General features: G+C 36.6%; 2 protein-coding genes across 4 annotated transcripts in view; both read right to left on the bottom strand.

The window, feature by feature from the left end:
* The window catches only part of LOC107551882 (coiled-coil domain-containing protein 151-like), a 15,040-nt gene extending 12,076 nt beyond the window's left edge, over window positions 1–2,964 (bottom strand). Inside the window, exons 1-7 of the mRNA XM_016233646.1 lie at window positions 2,710–2,964; window positions 2,266–2,375; window positions 2,092–2,169; window positions 847–1,017; window positions 649–750; window positions 264–389; window positions 16–138 (exon numbers count right to left, since the gene is read on the bottom strand). Coding sequence (XP_016089132.1) covers window positions 16–138; window positions 264–389; window positions 649–750; window positions 847–1,017; window positions 2,092–2,169; window positions 2,266–2,375; window positions 2,710–2,806 — 807 coding nt within the window. The 5' untranslated portion in view covers window positions 2,807–2,964. The remainder of the gene's footprint in view (window positions 1–15; window positions 139–263; window positions 390–648; window positions 751–846; window positions 1,018–2,091; window positions 2,170–2,265; window positions 2,376–2,709) is intronic.
* Window positions 2,965–3,284: 320 nt separating this feature from the next.
* The window catches only part of LOC107551912 (choline transporter-like protein 2), a 21,027-nt gene continuing 6,174 nt past the window's right edge, over window positions 3,285–18,137 (bottom strand). Inside the window, exons 1-22 of one of the 3 annotated variants that reach the window (XM_016233691.1) lie at window positions 17,700–17,803; window positions 14,284–14,332; window positions 13,654–13,727; window positions 13,440–13,524; window positions 13,230–13,314; window positions 12,999–13,112; window positions 12,742–12,802; window positions 12,514–12,643; window positions 11,725–11,808; window positions 11,468–11,580; window positions 11,023–11,154; window positions 9,728–9,827; window positions 9,411–9,503; window positions 9,173–9,257; window positions 8,739–9,001; window positions 8,539–8,633; window positions 7,748–7,851; window positions 7,536–7,609; window positions 6,743–6,813; window positions 6,529–6,617; window positions 6,345–6,429; window positions 3,819–5,222 (exon numbers count right to left, since the gene is read on the bottom strand). In XM_016233691.1, the coding sequence (XP_016089177.1) occupies window positions 4,699–5,222; window positions 6,345–6,429; window positions 6,529–6,617; window positions 6,743–6,813; window positions 7,536–7,609; window positions 7,748–7,851; window positions 8,539–8,633; window positions 8,739–9,001; window positions 9,173–9,257; window positions 9,411–9,503; window positions 9,728–9,827; window positions 11,023–11,154; window positions 11,468–11,580; window positions 11,725–11,808; window positions 12,514–12,643; window positions 12,742–12,802; window positions 12,999–13,112; window positions 13,230–13,314; window positions 13,440–13,524; window positions 13,654–13,727; window positions 14,284–14,332; window positions 17,700–17,730 (2,541 nt within the window). In that variant the 5' untranslated portion in view covers window positions 17,731–17,803 and the 3' untranslated portion in view covers window positions 3,819–4,698. Of the gene's footprint in view, window positions 3,699–3,818; window positions 5,223–6,344; window positions 6,430–6,528; window positions 6,618–6,742; window positions 6,814–7,535; window positions 7,610–7,747; window positions 7,852–8,538; window positions 8,634–8,738; window positions 9,002–9,172; window positions 9,258–9,410; window positions 9,504–9,727; window positions 9,828–11,022; window positions 11,155–11,467; window positions 11,581–11,724; window positions 11,809–12,513; window positions 12,644–12,741; window positions 12,803–12,998; window positions 13,113–13,229; window positions 13,315–13,439; window positions 13,525–13,653; window positions 13,728–14,283; window positions 14,333–17,699; window positions 17,804–18,137 lie in introns of those variants that run through there. The other 2 variants (XM_016233692.1, XM_016233690.1) reach the window with 2 other exon arrangements.

The following is an 18,137-nucleotide window of genomic DNA, read 5'->3' as shown; positions in this document are numbered from 1 at the left end:
GCAGATGATGCTCACTCTTCTCTTCATCCTCTCTGCCTGAGCCATCCTCTCCTCGGCCTGCTTCTTGTAGCGGAAGAGGATTTTTTCTCTTTCTCTGCGCTCTCTGTACACCTGCTCCTCCTGAAGCTGCAGCTCAGCCTGGACACACACACACATTACTATCAGCATTATTTGGGTGAACTTTACCTTGGCGTACTTGCACATCTGCTTGCTTCATTATCTCATTACATTTTTCAATTATTCATGAAATGCTTTGGCTTTACCTTGGCAGCATCCTTGAAGAGGAGAACGTTGTTGTTCATGACCTGTAGGTCTTTGAGCACTTGTGTCTGCCAATAGACCTCTGTCTCCATCCTGTCCAGCTGTGGTTGAAATGTAAGACTCTCTTCCTGAAGCAACACAACAGAGGATGATTAGAAATGTCCATTTATCATAATATACACTACCTTCAAAGGTTTGGGATTGGTAAGATTTTTTTTATGTTTTTGAAAGTCTCTTATGCTTACCAAGGCTGCATTTATTTGATCAAAAATACAGTAAAACAGTAAGTGATATCGTAACGTCCTTTAAATAATTGCTTAATAATTACCTATATGAGGTATCGTGCTCTGTGGGTTTATTGAGCTGTGTCTATAGCTGCTCTGATACCTGTAGGTGCTCCTTCAGCTTGCGGTATCCTCGCGTTATGTGCACCGCTTCATGGTATTTCAGCTGTGATTTCTCCAAACTGTTTTCCAGAATGCGCAGTTTCTATACAACAAGCACACAAAAATAATATCCTGGACACATATTTTTAAGATTCACCAACGTTCATCCAAAATGCCCAAAAAAAAAGACAATTTCTACCTTGTCCTCCTCTCCTTTCTGGGTGTCAGGCAGAGGGCTACTGTTCTGTGGCTTCAGCACCAGGAACTTCAAGTCCTCTAAATGCTGCATCTGTGTCTGAGTGGTGTGTTTCATAGCATTCTGCTTCTTCATTTTATCACACACCTGCTTCTTTAGCACCATCTGAGCTGCCTGCACAACAAAGATTTCTGTTTATAAGTGAGGAAAGTCAAATACAACTTTCTGGACCACAAATTATATGTATACAGTGGGTATAGAAAAGAATCACCCCCCCCCCCTCCCCCTTTAAAATAATCACATTTTGTTGCTATGGATGTTTTTTATAAATAATAAAAAAAACACACTGTCCAAAACATTCAATTATTGTTTCATAAATATTCCACATATTTATAAATTGAAATGTATTTTTTTTATATATATATATAAATTAAGTACCCATTGGATCATCCATGCATTGAATTCCGTAAAGGAATAGTTCACCCAAAAATGAAAATTTGCTTAAAACTTACTCACCTTCAGGGAATCCCAAGATGTAGATGAATTTGTTTTGCTAGATTTGGAGAAATTTAGCATTACACAACTAGCTCACCAATGGACCCTCAGCAGTGAATGGGTGCCGTCAGTCCAAATCCACAAGTAATCCACACGACTTCAGTCCATCAATTAACGTCTTGTGAAATAAAAAGCTGCGTGTTTGTAAGAAACAAATTCATTAAGGCGTTTTAAAGTTAAACTGGTGCTTCTTGCCAAAATACGAATCCATAATCCATAAAAAGTCCATCCCCTGTTGTCCTCTCACATCAACATCCACCAACACCTGTTTTGGAATGTTTTTTGATTGTAAGCGATGCTTGATCTGTGCATATTTCTCTCCTGATTCAGATGAGACGACTTCTTCACTAGAGAAAGCAATATTATAGATGGAGTACTCCTATTTTAGCCAGAAGCAACAGTTTGAAGTTAAAAATGTCTTGATGGATTTGTTTATTACCAACACACAGCATTTCACAAGATTACTTGTGGATCATTGTGATGTTTTTATGAGCTATTTGGACTCTCATTCTGACGGCACCCATTCACTGCAGAGGATCCACTGGTGATCAAGCGATGTAATGCTAAATTTCTCCAAATCTGTTCCCATGAAGAAACAATCCTCATCTTGGATGGCCGGAGCATGAGTACATTTTCAGCAATTTTTCATTTTTGGGTGAACTATTCCTTTAAGGAAAAATCATTTAACCTCACCTTCACAGACATGTTCCTGAATGATTCTTTCTCCATCCCATGGCCTTGAATAACATCCTTGATAACTTGTTCATCTCCCTGGACACCATGACCAATATTTGAATGAATACATATGTCCAACTTATACTTTAAATGATGGTTTAATTTGAATATTACTTAAGTGTGTTTTCTGACCTCAGGCTGATTCTTGTGCAGGTTTGCATTCTCAAGTCTCAGCTGCATGATAGTTTCTATGTTCTTGGCAGACTGAGAGTTTTCAATATGCGCTATCGAATAGTCTCCATCTAGTGGACAGTGGGGAAAAAACAACAACCATTCATCGAGCAAAATGTGAACTTGGTAATGCAATATTAAATTTATGTAAACAATTTTATTGAGCTCGCTGTTTCATTTAAAATTAATGCAAAGGTATTAAACAGTTACAAAACCACTTTGTTATTCAATATATCCAAGTTGACTGCTGACTGACATCCTCGAGAATAAATACTTAATGAAGAAAATAATAAAACAATGGAAGAACTTATTACTCAACGACTTCCGCAATATTACTGAATATATAATCACGTTTTAAGTTAACTGATTCAGCTTAAACGGTGAAATCCGTAAAAAAAAACTTACTCAGAAGATGAATTTTTCTTTGGAGCTCCGAAATTTCATCGTGGGTTGGGGGCTCGATGTCCTCTGAGATAGACGTGCCGGGCATTTTTATGAACATTTATTATTTTGGTGTTTATAGTTGGCTTTCTCCACTATCACCTTGCCCACAAGAGCCTCGTTTGTTTTCTACTGGTTGCCTAGTAACTGAACTGGCTGGCTCATGAATATTAAGTACGTTACGTAGTTTAACGCCCGGGAAAACAAACGACATTACGTTCATGCAATTGATTATTTCATGTATAATGTTTATTGTTTATATCATGTATAGTGTTTGTCACATACATGTATTTTGATCTTGTTAATAATAATAAATAAAAAAATGAAACGTTCATGCCCCAATTAATTTTTATTAGTTTTTCCCTCTCGTGACGTTACAGAATTATTTACAAACAATACTAGTAACACAAAAATGGCTGCGTCAAATGGACGCATTAAAAACACTGTAAAAATATTTTGTTATATCAAAACGAGTGGCTTTCATTATATTCAAACATTGTCAGATTATATATATATATATAAATGGTTATGATTATTGTGACGAAATATCACAATTTCAAACGCAAACCCTGCCATCACGAGAACAATGCATTTAAAGTAATGCAGTAACACATTAGACATTCAAAGGAAACTGAAAAAGATATTAGGACAGTTGTGCCTAGTCTAATAAAGCATAATATATACAAATACAAAACCACATAACAAATATAAAACACTTTTGGCTGTAATGACTGGTATTACTCACTGGTGCCTGAGCTATAAAATCAGTGCAAGTATGGCAGGTCTCTCTATTTTTCTGTCCCTACACTTTGTGTGTTTTTCTAACAATCTTTTCTTCTTTCCTTAGTCCACTGTTTTCACCCCCTCATTGGACTTCTTGAGGATGGACAGCAGTCTCTCTGGCATGAAGTATGGTCTGTCTGCTGTGCCATCATTGCGCTCGAGATCCTCCACTGTTGGAATAATTTGGGTTGAGACAAAAAAAACAGCATAATCTTAATAGGAAACGTGTGCCATAAGTATAAATGCCAACAATTGAAGCAGAGCCTTGAAAGCAAAAAAAAGGCTTGAGATCTCAACAAAGAGAGAGTTCAGTTTATTAAAGCACTGGGAGATCACATTACCAACATGCAAAGATTGAGAAAAGTGAAGCACAGAGGTAGAAAAAGAGGCAACAGAGTGGCAAACAGCGACAAATATCAGGCATTGAAAAGGTTGCAATCTGTCGATACAATAATCAGTCACAGCAGACCAAAATATAAGGGTGTTAATCTTTTTTTCTTTCTTTGATTGTTTTGTTTTTAAGTTGACTTGCTTTCGATACCATTTTTATTAATTTTTTTGTTAATCTGCACCATAAAATGATCACATTAGGCATAAAATTAACACCATTTTCAGATACATTTGCACAAATTCTTACAAAATGACATTGTTTGGTCTTGGCTGGTATCACTGTAAACAGATGTGTTTTTTTGTTGTTGTTTTTGTTGTTGCTGTAAACATAGCGATACTGCAAAATCTTTTTGCATTCTTCAATATGATTAAGACATTGATAAGTAACAATAATTAGGCACAAGTCAAGCACCTACATTACACTTTTATATGTCCTTACATTAAAACGTTCTACATAAAACACAAACACAGTCACATTCTACAAGTGCTATGTAGGCATAGCTAATGGGGTTTAGGTCCACGCAACCAATTGTCAATGAAACAGCTCATACTTTGAGAACAAGCCTGTTTCTGTCCTACTTTGTGTCATGCCATCCATTACAACCAGTGATTATTTATTAAGAGACAGTTCTCAAAATTGATTGATTGAGTAAACATTATGATGTGAATGAAGGTGGTACTTTCCAGTGTATACTAATGGCTTATCAAAGCCACCAAAGTGCACCATTTCCCAAATCAGTAGGCTTCTCTGAAACGTTTCACGAATCCACCTTCAATGAGCTACTCCTGAGGGGTGAGCAGGGTCTCGCTCTCTTGAGGTCCGTTTTCTTGAGGCTTCGGCTCCTCTGGTTCCTGTTCTTGTTGGTTCTCGGCCTGTGGTGGTCCTGCTTGAGGTTGGGCCACCTGCTCCTCCTTGTCCTCAGCGTCCACCTCTTGGGGTCCGTTTTGTTTTGGGGTCACTTGTGGCAGTTCAGGCTCTTGCGTTGTAACCTGCTCTTCGGGTTTCTCCTCGTCGGCTGCGGGTGCCTCTGGAGGTTGTGTTTCTTGGGGCAGCTCTTCAATGTGCGTTTCCTGGTTTAGTGGCGTCTCTTCTTCTTGCTCCAGCTTCAGAATGTCCTGCTGTTTAAGCTGCACCTCTCCATTCTCCTGCAGCGGGACTTCCTCCTCAGCTTGCACCTGTATGACAGGTACCTCGGCATGGTCCGTCTCCTCTGTGCTTTTTTCGATTGACAAAATCTGGTGCAGCTCAGTGGACATGAAAAACGGTTTGTCGGAAGAACCGTCATTTCTCTCCAGATCTTCGCCTTGAGTTTGTGTTTGCGAGTGACGGTTATTTTTAAATGTTAGTGTTTTGAGAGAGCACGTAGCAGAAAGGAGCACAAGGACATGATTGGACAAAATCATGTTGAAGAGAGAAAAAGAGAGAGAGAGAGAGAAAGAAAGGAAATGGTTAGACATGAAGCAAGCCAAAAGCCCCTGTAAGCATCTGTGATATGCAGATATGTCAACAGTGGGTCCCACAAGTAAAAATCCCAGTTATTTTCTCCATATAGAAATACACCTTAAAGTCAAACTGTGAGCTCTGAGGAAGCAATGATATGTGCTTCTGTAGAAGCCATAAATATGATTTAAAAAAACGTATTTAATAGCCAACTGAGAATTACATAACCTATGATCCTGAAAAAAGCTCCACCAATCAGAGAAGTCACTGTTACCATGGAAATGGGAATGAGCAGTGATGGCCCACTCCTATGAAGCATTGTGGAAGACAAAATCAGTTCTCACTACACTCTCAAAAAACTGATGTATGGTATATATGGTTATATCATGGTATGGTATATAACTTATATGTATGGTATATATTTGTATATGGTCTGGTATATAACGTATGTATTTTATATTTGTAGATAATTTCATATTATATTGTCTTTTCTGAATCAACTGCATATTTTGCAAAGCTTCATGGGATGAACAGTTCATTGCCTCACACACAAATTGAAAAAAGCACAAGACTTCATGTTTTTGCTTGGAATTAAAGTTTGTAATATTGCAATGTGTCTCAGAGCTGGTTGGTTTGGTTCAAGGTTTGTAACTCTTTATTGATTTTTTAAAAATGAATATAGAGAAAATGAAGGGTAAATCCAGTTGGTGGTCACTGTTGCTCTCTATTGCATTACAGAAAAGAACAACATTTAAAGGAAAGGAAAGAGGGCGGTTTGAGTGCTGCAAATGTGCTTAGCTGTTGAAGTTGAGTGGTAAAAGTTGAACATCTGTGAAACTTATTCCTCAACACCCAATAAAATCTAACACAACAGCTGCTGTTATCAGAATCCTTGTTTTGTTACTCAGCCAACAAATGAACAACTTGTTCAGATTTGTTCATTACATATTTTCTCATGAAATAAATAAAGCTGCTTCACACTTACAGAAACAGAGGAAGAGTGTGTCCACACACATAGCGTATACGCTAAAAAAGCCATGAGCAATCAGATAGGCACCAAACACCACAGTCTGTAAATGAAGAGATATGTAATTATTACAATCTGGAAAATTGATACTGCAGATGGAAAATCTGGTTTTGCTGGATTGATAAAACTCAAGATCGCTCACCAATATAGGCACCCAGTAATAATTAAGGGATGGAGCAGCATCCTCCACTATTTTAATCTTGCCCGTGAAAAAGAAGAAAGAACAAATCCCTGAAAAGAGGAAGAAGAAACAGTTAGTGCATGCTGTTTTACATTGGTGAGCTGGAAAGTGAGAAGTCAGTTCCACGCAAGTAACCTCTGGATTCACTTAACATCTGATTGACCAAATCACTCACCCACAATTCCAACGACGAGGAGTTTGCCCAAAAATAAGAGGAAGTCTGTAACTTTGTCAAGAACTGCCACACTAGAAAACAAGTTAAGTAAAAACATTTCAATTTGGACTGTTTATTGTGTTTATTCACACAAAACACTGACTAAAAGATTTAGAATAAAGGGATAGTTCACCCAAAAATGAAAATGTGATGTTTATCTGCTTACCCCCAGGGCATCCAAGATGTAGGTGACTTTGTTTCTTCAGTAGAACACAAACAAAGATTTTTAACACAAACCGGTGCAGTCTGTCAGTCATATAATGGAAGTGAATGGGAATCACGGTTTTGAGAGTCAAAAAAACATACACTAACAAAACCAAATTAAACCCTGCGGCTCATGACGATACATTGATGAGTAAAGACACGAAACGATCAGTCTGTGCAAGAAACTGAACAGTATTTATATAGTTTTTTACCTCTGATTCACCGCAGTGTCCAAACTGTCTCAGCAGCCGGCACGTGACACGTCTTTTTCTTCTTCTTGCCTTATGGCGGATCACAGACTGTATTACCTCCACCTATCTCTCAAATGGACCATTGACACTCTATCTACATCTATCTCAATTAGGAGTGTCAATGGCCGAGATTCCCATTCACTTCCATTATATGAGTGACAGACTGCAACGGTTTGAGTTAAAAATCTTCGTTTGTGTTCTACTGAAGAAACAAAGTCACCTACATCTTAGATGCCCTGGGGGTAAGCAGATAAACGTCAAATTTTTGGGTGAACTATCCCTTTAAGTTTAACACTCACCGGACAATGTTCCTCATCAGGAGGAAGAAGGCATCCTTGGCAGACGTACAGAAATTTTTACCATATATTGCCACCTGAAAAGAGAATATGCCCCAAGTTTCAGCAATTATGTTTTTGAGCACTACATCACTAAACACGCACTAATGATGCTCCCTAGCCAGCAACAATCCACAGAAGGTCAAAACATTATCAAGAGGGAAATGAAAATGTACCATAATATAGGCGTTTCTGTTCAGAAACTTGATGCATTTCTCCAGACACCAGAAGCAGCACTTTAGGCAGCTGAGCAGGAATTTTGCACATTTATTCTGGGCACCTGGAGGAAGTAAATCAAGATTCAAATGCATATAACAGACAGAATGCAAAGGATGATGTATTCCATTATCATTTCATTATTCATTTCTTGTTGTCAGTCAGCATGTATTATTTGCCAAAAGTGGAACAGAATCAAGTTCAAAAGACATTTTAAAATAATGAAAAGAAACGGGGTGCATCTGAGCTGATATGATACCTGATTCTTTCTACATTTTCTACGATTCTATGATTCTCTTTGTGTTTGATAGATTTTCTTCCTGACTTTATGGCATTTAAAAAATAATTTACTCAAAAAATGAAAACAGTGTCATGTCCAAACCTGTATGACTGACTTTCGTCAAGTGAAACACAAAATTTGATTTTCCAAGTTGCTCTTTTCTGAACAAAACACCATAAATTGACTAGTGCCTTGGCAAGCACCAACAAGAAAAAAACTGATGCCCAACCTCATTAGCTCTTGCTTTTTCATAACCAATCACAATACATTGTTCAGCATTGTTTTATTGTTGTTTTATCAATCATACTGGTTGTGATCAACATCAAGGTAAGAAAGATGACTGAATGTATATGAAATATTGGTCTATTTCTTGAATAAGTCCAGTGTATAAAAGTTAAAAGTGAAGGGGTACTAAATATTTTCCAAAGGCACATCTACTGAAGAAGAATGAAAACACTGAAGTAGTGAGACCTTTCAGCTTCTGATCCAGATACTCCAATATGACCCTGATGACCTGAACGATGGCAAGAATGAGGGAACCGAATGCCAGAGAGCCAGTGTGATACCTGAAAATAAGTGAGCGATATAGAGCACACCAAAATGTAATGTTTTACGAGAAGGATTTTTGCAAAATGTGCTAAACAAAGGCAACTATTTCTCTAGTCACACACCTGAGGGCCCGTCCTAAAGAGTTGAAGACAGGGTAAGCTGGGATGTCGTCAGGCTTTTTGAATGCCCAGTAGTAGGAGGCAAAGGCCCCAGCCAGTGTGACCTGGCCCAATGCTGTCACGAAGTTGGCACACCAGAAGAAGAGGAATAAATTATAGAACTGGAACAGAATCAGGTACTTGTGGTATAATGTCTCTCCTCCATAAAACGCAAACAGACACTCAGCATCAGGACATTCAGTGGTGACATTTGAGCTGTTGAAAGTCTGTGGAGAGAATTAAATCAATGCAACTTTATGAAATGTATGCATTTTATCAAGCATTGATCTGTCAAATATGCTATAGCAAATAAGACATACACTACTGTTCAACATAATGCTAAATAAAACTGACGTTTATGTAGAGACATTGCAAAGTTAGCATTAAAAGACACTAACCTCAGGCTTGCAGGTGTCTCTGGAATACATGCACTCAGTTGTATTGAAAACCTTGTATACTGGCTCACTGGAAGTGGACAAAAACCTAATCAATAGTTAAGGATATCCTGTTTGCGTGAAACCTAATTTAACACATTACATTCACATTTTATCAACATTTAGGGTAATGAAACCGCAAAATACCAACAGTGAACAATTGAAGTTATTGATGCCTATGTCTAGGTTTTCTTTAGGATACACAGCGGTGATGGCCCAGTATGCGATGACCAAAAACAGTAGGGCAAACGTCAGCAGTGGGTAGAACAGTGATGACATCACATGACCGATGGCCCTGAAAAATAGATGTGGTTATTAGGGCTTCCTGTCTAACACTCCCAGTTAACCTAATTATTATTTCATGACTTTAAGCTACAGTTAATCCATCACACTGAGAAACACACTGCTGTTTAACTGCTAATGTTATTAGAGTACCCAAAGAAAGCAATGGAATATGAGACCAAACAACGCCAGCAACGCGTCTAAACTGATTGCTCTACAGTAAGAAGGTAGACTGACTTGCTGGCCTCTTTGATGAGAGCAATAGCAATGAGGAGCCTCTTCCTGAGGAAGATGAGGAGAAGGATGATGACCGCTTCCACAATACACAGGATAATCACTGTGTGGCGACAAAGGGGGACAGGACAGAGTAGAATGTCATGAAAACTAAAAGTGACAAAGAATGCAGGTCCATATTATCGTTCATTTAAGTGCACAAATTGATACCTACTTGAAGAAAGATTTAATGTTACATATATTTATTTATTTCATTTATATGTATGTATACCTACATTACCTTAAAGTGCCCCTATTATGCCATTTCCAGTATTGCCTTTCATGCAGTGTGTAATGTAGCTGTATGTGAATGTAAATGATCTGCAAAGTTGTAAAGCTGAAAGTGCACAATAAATAACACATTTGCATAAAACTATGTTCTACATTGGCCGGCCGAGAACAACTTGACCCCGCCCACAAACACGTCATTCTAGTGACGACTGCTTCTCTAATCTCGGGGAGTTCAACGCAGGATTCACAAAACACTTGCTGTTGAAAGACGGATCAGTATCCTGTTTATTTGGATCAGCTGCTCCACTGAATCACAACCTGTAAGTATGATAAATAATAGATGTTTATATTTTCTTTAGAGCGTTCAGAATACAGAACTATTGAAATAGGCGTATTGTTTCCAAAACGCGCTGTACGCCATAGACCAATCACAACAGACTGGACCATCTGACCAATCAGAGCAGAGCAGGCTCACGGAAAGGAGGGGTTTAGAGAGCCTGAATCTTAGAACTGCTTCGAACGAATCGTTTGAGAATCGCTGGAAAATGAGGTGATATTAAATGCATATTTTGAGAAAACGAAAGCGTTTTTTGACCTTGCATGCATGTAATCCTATTGTAGGAGACTCCCAAAACAATATTAGGAACCGTAAAAATGGCATAATAGGGGCACTAAGTACGTTTTTTAAAAATAATTAATAGTTTTATTTTAGCGAGGATGCATAAAATTAATCAAAAGTGAAAAAGAATTATTTCTAAAGGATCATGTGACACTGAAGACTGGAGTAATGTAAAATAAAAAATGTATATACATATTAAAATAGAAAACAATTATTTTAACTATTATTATTACATTTCATAATATCGTAATAATATTTCATAATATTACTATTTTTACTGTATTTTTGATCAAATACATGCAGCATTCTTTCAAAAACATTCAAAAATCTTACTGATCTCAAACTTCTGAATGGTAGTGCATTAATTTTTGTACTGCACATAACTGACATAATTGATATAAAAACTCACTGAAGGCAAGCCAGGTCTGCTGAATCTGTAAGTACACAGAGAAGTCAGTCTGTAGTCCCAGATCCTTGATAGTGACGTCAGAACCGGCCTGTCCTTTCAGACTGGCGTACTGCATGTAACAATGGAAAATACCTGAGGAGAATCAGGAGAGGGGATAAACATGAATTAAATATTTACAAATACTATTCAATATTACACTATTTTGAGTCTTACAGTAAAATATGACATTACTACAATACAGAATTGGAAATCGAATGAAAATCATCAATGATGATAATGAGAGTCTTAATGTCACAATGCTTAATGTTCCTAAAAACAGGCTTCAATTTCTTGAAGCAAAATATTTTTTTAATGTATTTTCTCTTTAAGGGTATTACTATAAATGTGTTAAGGGTAAACAGCAGATGTAGACACAGTGTTTTTTGAGAGCTGTAGACACCCTTACCGTATCCAATAACAATGATGACCATGATGATCATAACCCAGACCATGACTCCAGCCAGACAACGCAAGAGGAGAATAAAGATCAGACTGACCAGCATGGCGATCACCAAGCCACTGAAAAAGACCACACAGAGATTTGACCAATGCTAGTGCAATTCGTCTAGTAAACATTAGAACTCACTAACACTAAATCTGACATCCATAAACAAAAACACTGAATAGAGGGAATAAAATGAACCTAGAATTTCACACGCTTACAGGAGTATCCAGTGCCAGGACTGAGTATAGTCCTCAAAGATCCTCATGGCTACCGCCCGAGCCTCAACTACAGCATTGGATTTCCTGCAAAAATCAAAAATATGTATTAATTATAATCAATGTGATTATATTTCAATATGATTCACATAATATTTTATAGAATATTATCTAACACAATAATATTATATTCAGCGTTATTATATTACATTATATAATATTATTATATTATCGTCACCTGAAATGAAATGCATTAAAAATTTAGCATTTCAGTTTGTTGCCAAATTAAGCTAGTTTTAAATGAATAAAAATGAATATAAAGTATACAGACATAAAAATAAACTGACAAAAACACTCAACAAAATGACTATAACTAAAATTAAAATGAAAGCCGAAAATGTCAAAATAAAAACAAATTAAAAATATTAAATATTATAATAGCATCTCGGTCACACTTAGTTTTGGGACCAATTATCACTATAAACTTTATTTTACTTCTAATTTGCTGCTTATTAATAGTTAGTAGGGTAGTTGTTATGTTTAGGTATGGGGTAGGATTAAGGGATGTAGAATATGTTCATGCAGAATAAGGCATTAATATGTGTTTTATGAGTACTAATAAACAGTCAATATACTAGTAATATGCATGCTAATAAGCAACTAGTTCATAGTGAGAATTGGTCCCTAAACTAACGTGTTACCAGTATCTCAATTATACTAAAATAACACTGATTATATTAAATATAAAGCACAAACACAAACAGATACTAACTAACAAATAATATTACTAACTTTGAGGCTTCAAGGAGATCTGTTGCATTTATATTTTCTCCTGCATAATCATCTCTGAACGTCGTTTCGTTGCCGACCACAACAACACCACCTTTCAAGGTCTCTAGAGCGGGCAAGCATCTCCGTGTGACTGAAACACAGGGTGAAGTTCATCATTTTAATGTAACAGAACTTAAATTGTAATTTATATGATATCCCAAACATGTTTTGAAAGATGCAAAGGCTTACAATTCTTGCTAGGTGTGAGTATTGAAGGGCACAAGCCATCCTTCAGGATTTCAGGAGCTCTCTGGAAAAAAGAAGGGCATCTTTCTGTGAAGCAATTTAGGATTAAGCGTGCTGCTCAAGGATCTTGAAATCCATGTATTACTAAAACTAGGCAGGGGCAGTATGACCAAAATGTGATCTTTTTTAATCCTTTTTATCATGGTATCTTAATTCTTACTGGGAATTCAAGGCAAAAACGTTTCCTGTCCAGAACTCACCTTTCTCATGTCTACTCCCTCCTTGCAGAATTGCTTGTAGTATTCCCTATCTTCTTCATTTTGTAACGCTTTCAGTAAAGTCATGAATTTATCGGGACATCTCTCCACACAGATCTGACAAATGAACATAAAAACAAAAGTGCTATAGCATGCTGTATTGCCAGTGTGTGCGACAAACACTACAGATACATATGGTACTGCAAAAAGAGGTTAACCGAAACTGTGCCAAACCTGAGTGGTGGGACACTGAAACTCCAGCAGGACCAGAGGACTGGCACACTTCATGATGTTGAAGTAGAACAGCAGGGGCTTCTTCCTGATTATTCAGACAGATTAAGCCAAGAAAGATACGTCTGACTAAGAACCTATTTCACAATTTAACCACAGAACTGCATTTAAAGTCATGTCTAAGTGAGTTTTCAAAGAAACAGCTTTACTCACTCAAGTGGGGAGCCGACCTGTCCACAAAACTGACCCTTACTGTCTGTCGGGTAAATCACTTTCCGAGGGTCACCTTGAGACCATGCTATAACAAAAGATACAACACTGTCAGTATGGAAAGACTTGTCTTTGGAAATGGAAACGGTTTAATACTTTCTGCCCATCTACATGGCACTGGGCATAGAAATGTGAAAATGAATAGGCTGAAACTTACCCAGAATCCCAACTGCAAAGTAGCCCAGCAAGGCCAAGATGAACAGGATACAACAGAGAATGTCTGTGCAGCCCCTGTTCACCAAGAAAAGCACACACATTCAGTGCCACTACACAAATCATGACATGGAAGTTTATGAGATTACATAAATGTGAAAAAGTTTAAAAGAATCATTGCCATTAGATGTGTCTCAGACAGGGTTAATATCATTAGCTAAAAATAAAACCATTACAAAAAAACATGATTTCCTGAAAAAAAAAATTACATCATGAACATTAACTGAAATAAAATATACAAAAAGATTTTATTTCACTTAGTTGCAACATTTCTCATTTTTATTTAGTTTAAGTGCTAAAATAACTGAAATAAAATAAACAAAATAATCTAAAACTTACAAATAAAAATCATTAAATAAATACTATATAAACATAAAATAACAAAAATACAAAAAAACTAAGACTTTAAAATTAAAGTGAAAACAGAAAATAAATAAAATAATAAATAAAATAAAATCTAATTCAAAATATTAACAAAAACTATAATAGTATAATAAATGACACTAACACTGGTCTCAGATACATATGTAAATGGTTTCTAATCATTACATTTGGCTTATAAAGGTTGTCTCACCTGTTATAAATCGGGCCTTTAAATGTTGGGTCAAATTTTCTTGGCTCACCTGTGAAGACGTTAAAATTGTGCATTTATTTATGTCATTTGTGGGCATCTCCAGAAACAAAAAAACAGAAACATCTCCTTTTTTTTTATCAATCGGAGCACAGTGAGTGTGTGTGTGGTAGGGTTGGGCAATTTCATGATATGGGTAATTTGAGATCATTGTAACAGTATACAATGCATGATCAAACTATAATTATTTTAGCCGAAAATTCTGTGACAAAAACATGTTGTCGTCTTTTGAATAATCCAGTGAATTTTCATTTTCAAAGGTACTTTATCTTTGATTATTTTATGTTTGATGGACAGAAACTCTTTTTTAAAGAATAGAAACATACAAAATACCATTAGATTATGCAAAAAAACAAAAACAACTATGAATTCAGATTGGAGTCCTGTTTGATGTTGCTGGGGCTGTAGTATAGTCAAGCCAGTTCACCTTTATTTATTTAGTGCTTTATTTAGACTAAAGATTGTTCTGTAGCTTCACATTAATAAACAGAAAATATCAGAAATATCCAATTTCGTACATTTGTTCCTGCACTTTAATTAATGGGGCAACTTGTTCTTCATCTTGACTTGATTGGAACACGTCCTGCTCTGTATTCCGCATTACAACATGTTTCAACACTATCACATGTAGAGACATTGTAAAGCAGTCTTGCCAACAGATAATAGCACAAATATATCTACCACTGCATAAGCGGCATAGCAATTTCTACTGTCACATTTCTACCACCCAGTCGAAGTAGTGGGTTTTATAGGGCATGGCTTGCCTGCTCCTACACTCTTAAAAATAAAGGTGCTTCACGATGCCATAGAAGAACCTTTTTGTCTAAATGGTTCCATAAAGAACCTTTAACATCTGAAGAACCTTTCTGTTTGACAAAAGGTTCTTTGTGGCGAAAGAAGGTTCTTCAGATTATAAAAAGGTAAGAAAGAGATGGTTCTTTAAAGAACCTTTGACTGGATGGTTCTTTGTGGAACCAAAATTGGTTCTTCTATGGCATCGCTTGAAGAACCTTTTGAAGCACCTTTATTTTTAAGAGTGTAACACCATTCTCTGGAGTTCTCTCTGTTAGTGAGTGTTAAAGTCTAATGAATCACTTCCACTGATCAATAAAAGGTTAACTCAGTTAAAAAAAAATTCCTTGTGATTGTCTCAAATGAAACGCTATGTAGATAAGGCTAGTTCTGCTTAGTTTGTTACGACATTAGACTGGGTAAAAGGGTATTTTGCAACCTTGAAACTGGTATGCTTCAAAGTATTTACATGTCACATTATAGACGAGATGAGTGTTAGCTAGAAAGCTGAATAATCAGGCATAGGCCTATGCTGTGGTGTATTTGTCTAACTGGGCTGAATATTTGGAATGTGTTTGTTTGTGATGTCTTCAGTCATGTGTGCAATACCTCACTCGGCCAAGTGTGAATTTGGCAAAGCCGTAGTGTTTATTTAGAGAAGCAGGTTGGGCTGAGGAAGTGCATCCTGTAGTGGCTGAAGTAAATGTTAAGAAACTCTTGTATTCAAGGCCCTTTACTGAAGCATGCTGCTCCAAACAATTCAATTTATTTATTTATATTTTTCCTTTTTGTTGAATTGCTTTAAGGAATTTACTTTTTGCTTATACATGGTCCAAAACAGTATCTGAACACCTCTGGATACTTAAAAATGTATTAATGTTACAGTAATGATCAGACGTCAAACCAAGAGGCAAACAAATCATAGTGCAAAAGAAATGCTTGTGATTTCCAAATGATTCTAGAGCAATATTTTTCGAACAATACATCAATTGTTTCAATATTTGAATCACTTCCACTGATCAATAAAAGGTTAACTCAGTTAAAAAAAAAATTCCTTGTGATTGTCTCAAATGAAACGCTATGTAGATAAGGCTAGTTCTGCTTAGTTTGTTACGACATTAGACTGGGTAAAAGGGTATTTTGCAACCGTGAAACTGGTATGCTTCAAAGTATTTACATGTCACATTATAGACGAGATGAGTGTTAGCTAGAAAGCTGAATAATCAGGCATAGGCCTATGCTGTGGTGTATTTGTGTAACTGGGCTGAATATTTGGAATGTGTTTGTTTGTGATGTCTTCAGTCATGTGTGCAATACCTCACTCGGCCAAGTGTGAATTTGGCAAAGCCGCAGTGTTTATTTAGAGAAGCAGGTTGAGCTGAGGAAGTGCATCCTGTAAATGTTAAGAAACTCTTGTATTCAAGGCCCTTTACTGAAGCATGCTGCTCCAAACAATTCAATTTATTTATTTATATTTTTCCTTTTTGTTGAATTGCTTTAAGGAATTTACTTTTTGCTTATACATGGTCCAAAACAGTATCTGAACACCTTTGGATACTTAAAAACGTATTAATGTTACAGTAATGATCAGACGTCAAACCAAGAGGCAAACAAATCATAGTGCAAAAGAAATGCTTGTGATTTCCAAATGATTCTAGAGCAATATTTTTCGAACAATACATCAGTTGTTTCAATATTTTACTGGAGAGGATCTGCAAGGAGGAATGGCAGAGGATCCCCAAATCCAGGTGTGAAAAACTTGTTGCATCTTTCCCAAAAAGACTCATGGCTGTATTAGATCAAAAGGGTGCTTCTACTAAATACTGAGCAAAGGGTCATATGTGATATTTCAGTTTTTCTTTTTTAATAAATCTGGAAAAATGTCAACAATTCTGTGGTTTTCTATCAATATGGGGTGCTGTGTGTACATTAATGAGGAAAAAAAATTAACTTAAATGATTTTAGCAAATGGCTGCAATATAACAAAGAGTGAAAACTTTAAGGGGGTCTGAATACTTTCCGTACCCACTGAATGTTTGAGATCCCTTATTTGCAAAAGAGAAAAAAAAATACACTATATATTTTTGCTAGTGTTTTCTGTTATTGGCCCTTTGGCTGAGATACATTTTTGTTGCCGCCCTAAACCCCATTGAGACTTCACTACTTACACTATAGTAACAATTAACCAATGCAGGTCTTGGCTCATAATAAGCATGCAGTGTGTGTGTGTGTTGACAATTTATTTTATTGAGGTGCCATCCATTTAGAGCAATCATCAGCGAACCAGACGCTCTTAGCCATCCACAAACAACTCCCTAATGACCCAAGCTTTCCAAACAGCTACAGTCACACTGTCCAGCATCTCCCACTGGTGCTCTTCACATCATGCTAACCTGTCACATACTGCTTAATAACCTGAATACATCACAACTACAACTCTACAACACTAAAATCGTTTAGTGACATCATATCTTCACACCAGGGCCGGATGTGAAAGTAAGCATATTAAGCATATCTTCTCAACACTCTGAAAATGCCTTACTGATGAAAAAATTTAAATACCAAACCTTGTCTTCCATAATGTGATCCCCTTCCCATTAGACCGTCTTTTCAGTATTTTTAGTTTTAATGTTATCGCGATTCGCCAGACAGTCTGTACACTACTTCCGACCTTTTGAAACAGGAAATGCTCAGAGAATGCACTTCCTTGACCTTAGATGTGTAACATATTTACATATCATACTATGGTGAGAGAACTTTTGGTAACACTTTACTTGAAGGGGTGTGCATAAGACTGACATGACACCTTCATAATCATGACATGACACATGTCATGAATATGAAGGAGGTTTTATGCATGTTTATGACAACTGTCATTAAGTGTCATTCGCTCAGTTATGTAATTTTTAATGCAAAGATGACATTGTTTGAGATGTCTTTGTTATGGGCTATGGTTAGGGGTAGGGTTAGGTCAAATAATGTCATATTTGCATTAAAAATGACAT

The sequence above is a fragment of the Sinocyclocheilus grahami genome, unplaced genomic scaffold (genome assembly GCF_001515645.1).
Source record: "Sinocyclocheilus grahami isolate Dianchi unplaced genomic scaffold, SAMN03320097.WGS_v1.1 scaffold437.1, whole genome shotgun sequence".
In the NCBI taxonomy this organism is placed as follows: Eukaryota; Metazoa; Chordata; class Actinopteri; order Cypriniformes; family Cyprinidae; genus Sinocyclocheilus; species Sinocyclocheilus grahami.
The sequence above is the reverse complement of the archived record's forward strand: the minus strand, read 5'-3'. Positions and strand labels throughout refer to the sequence as shown.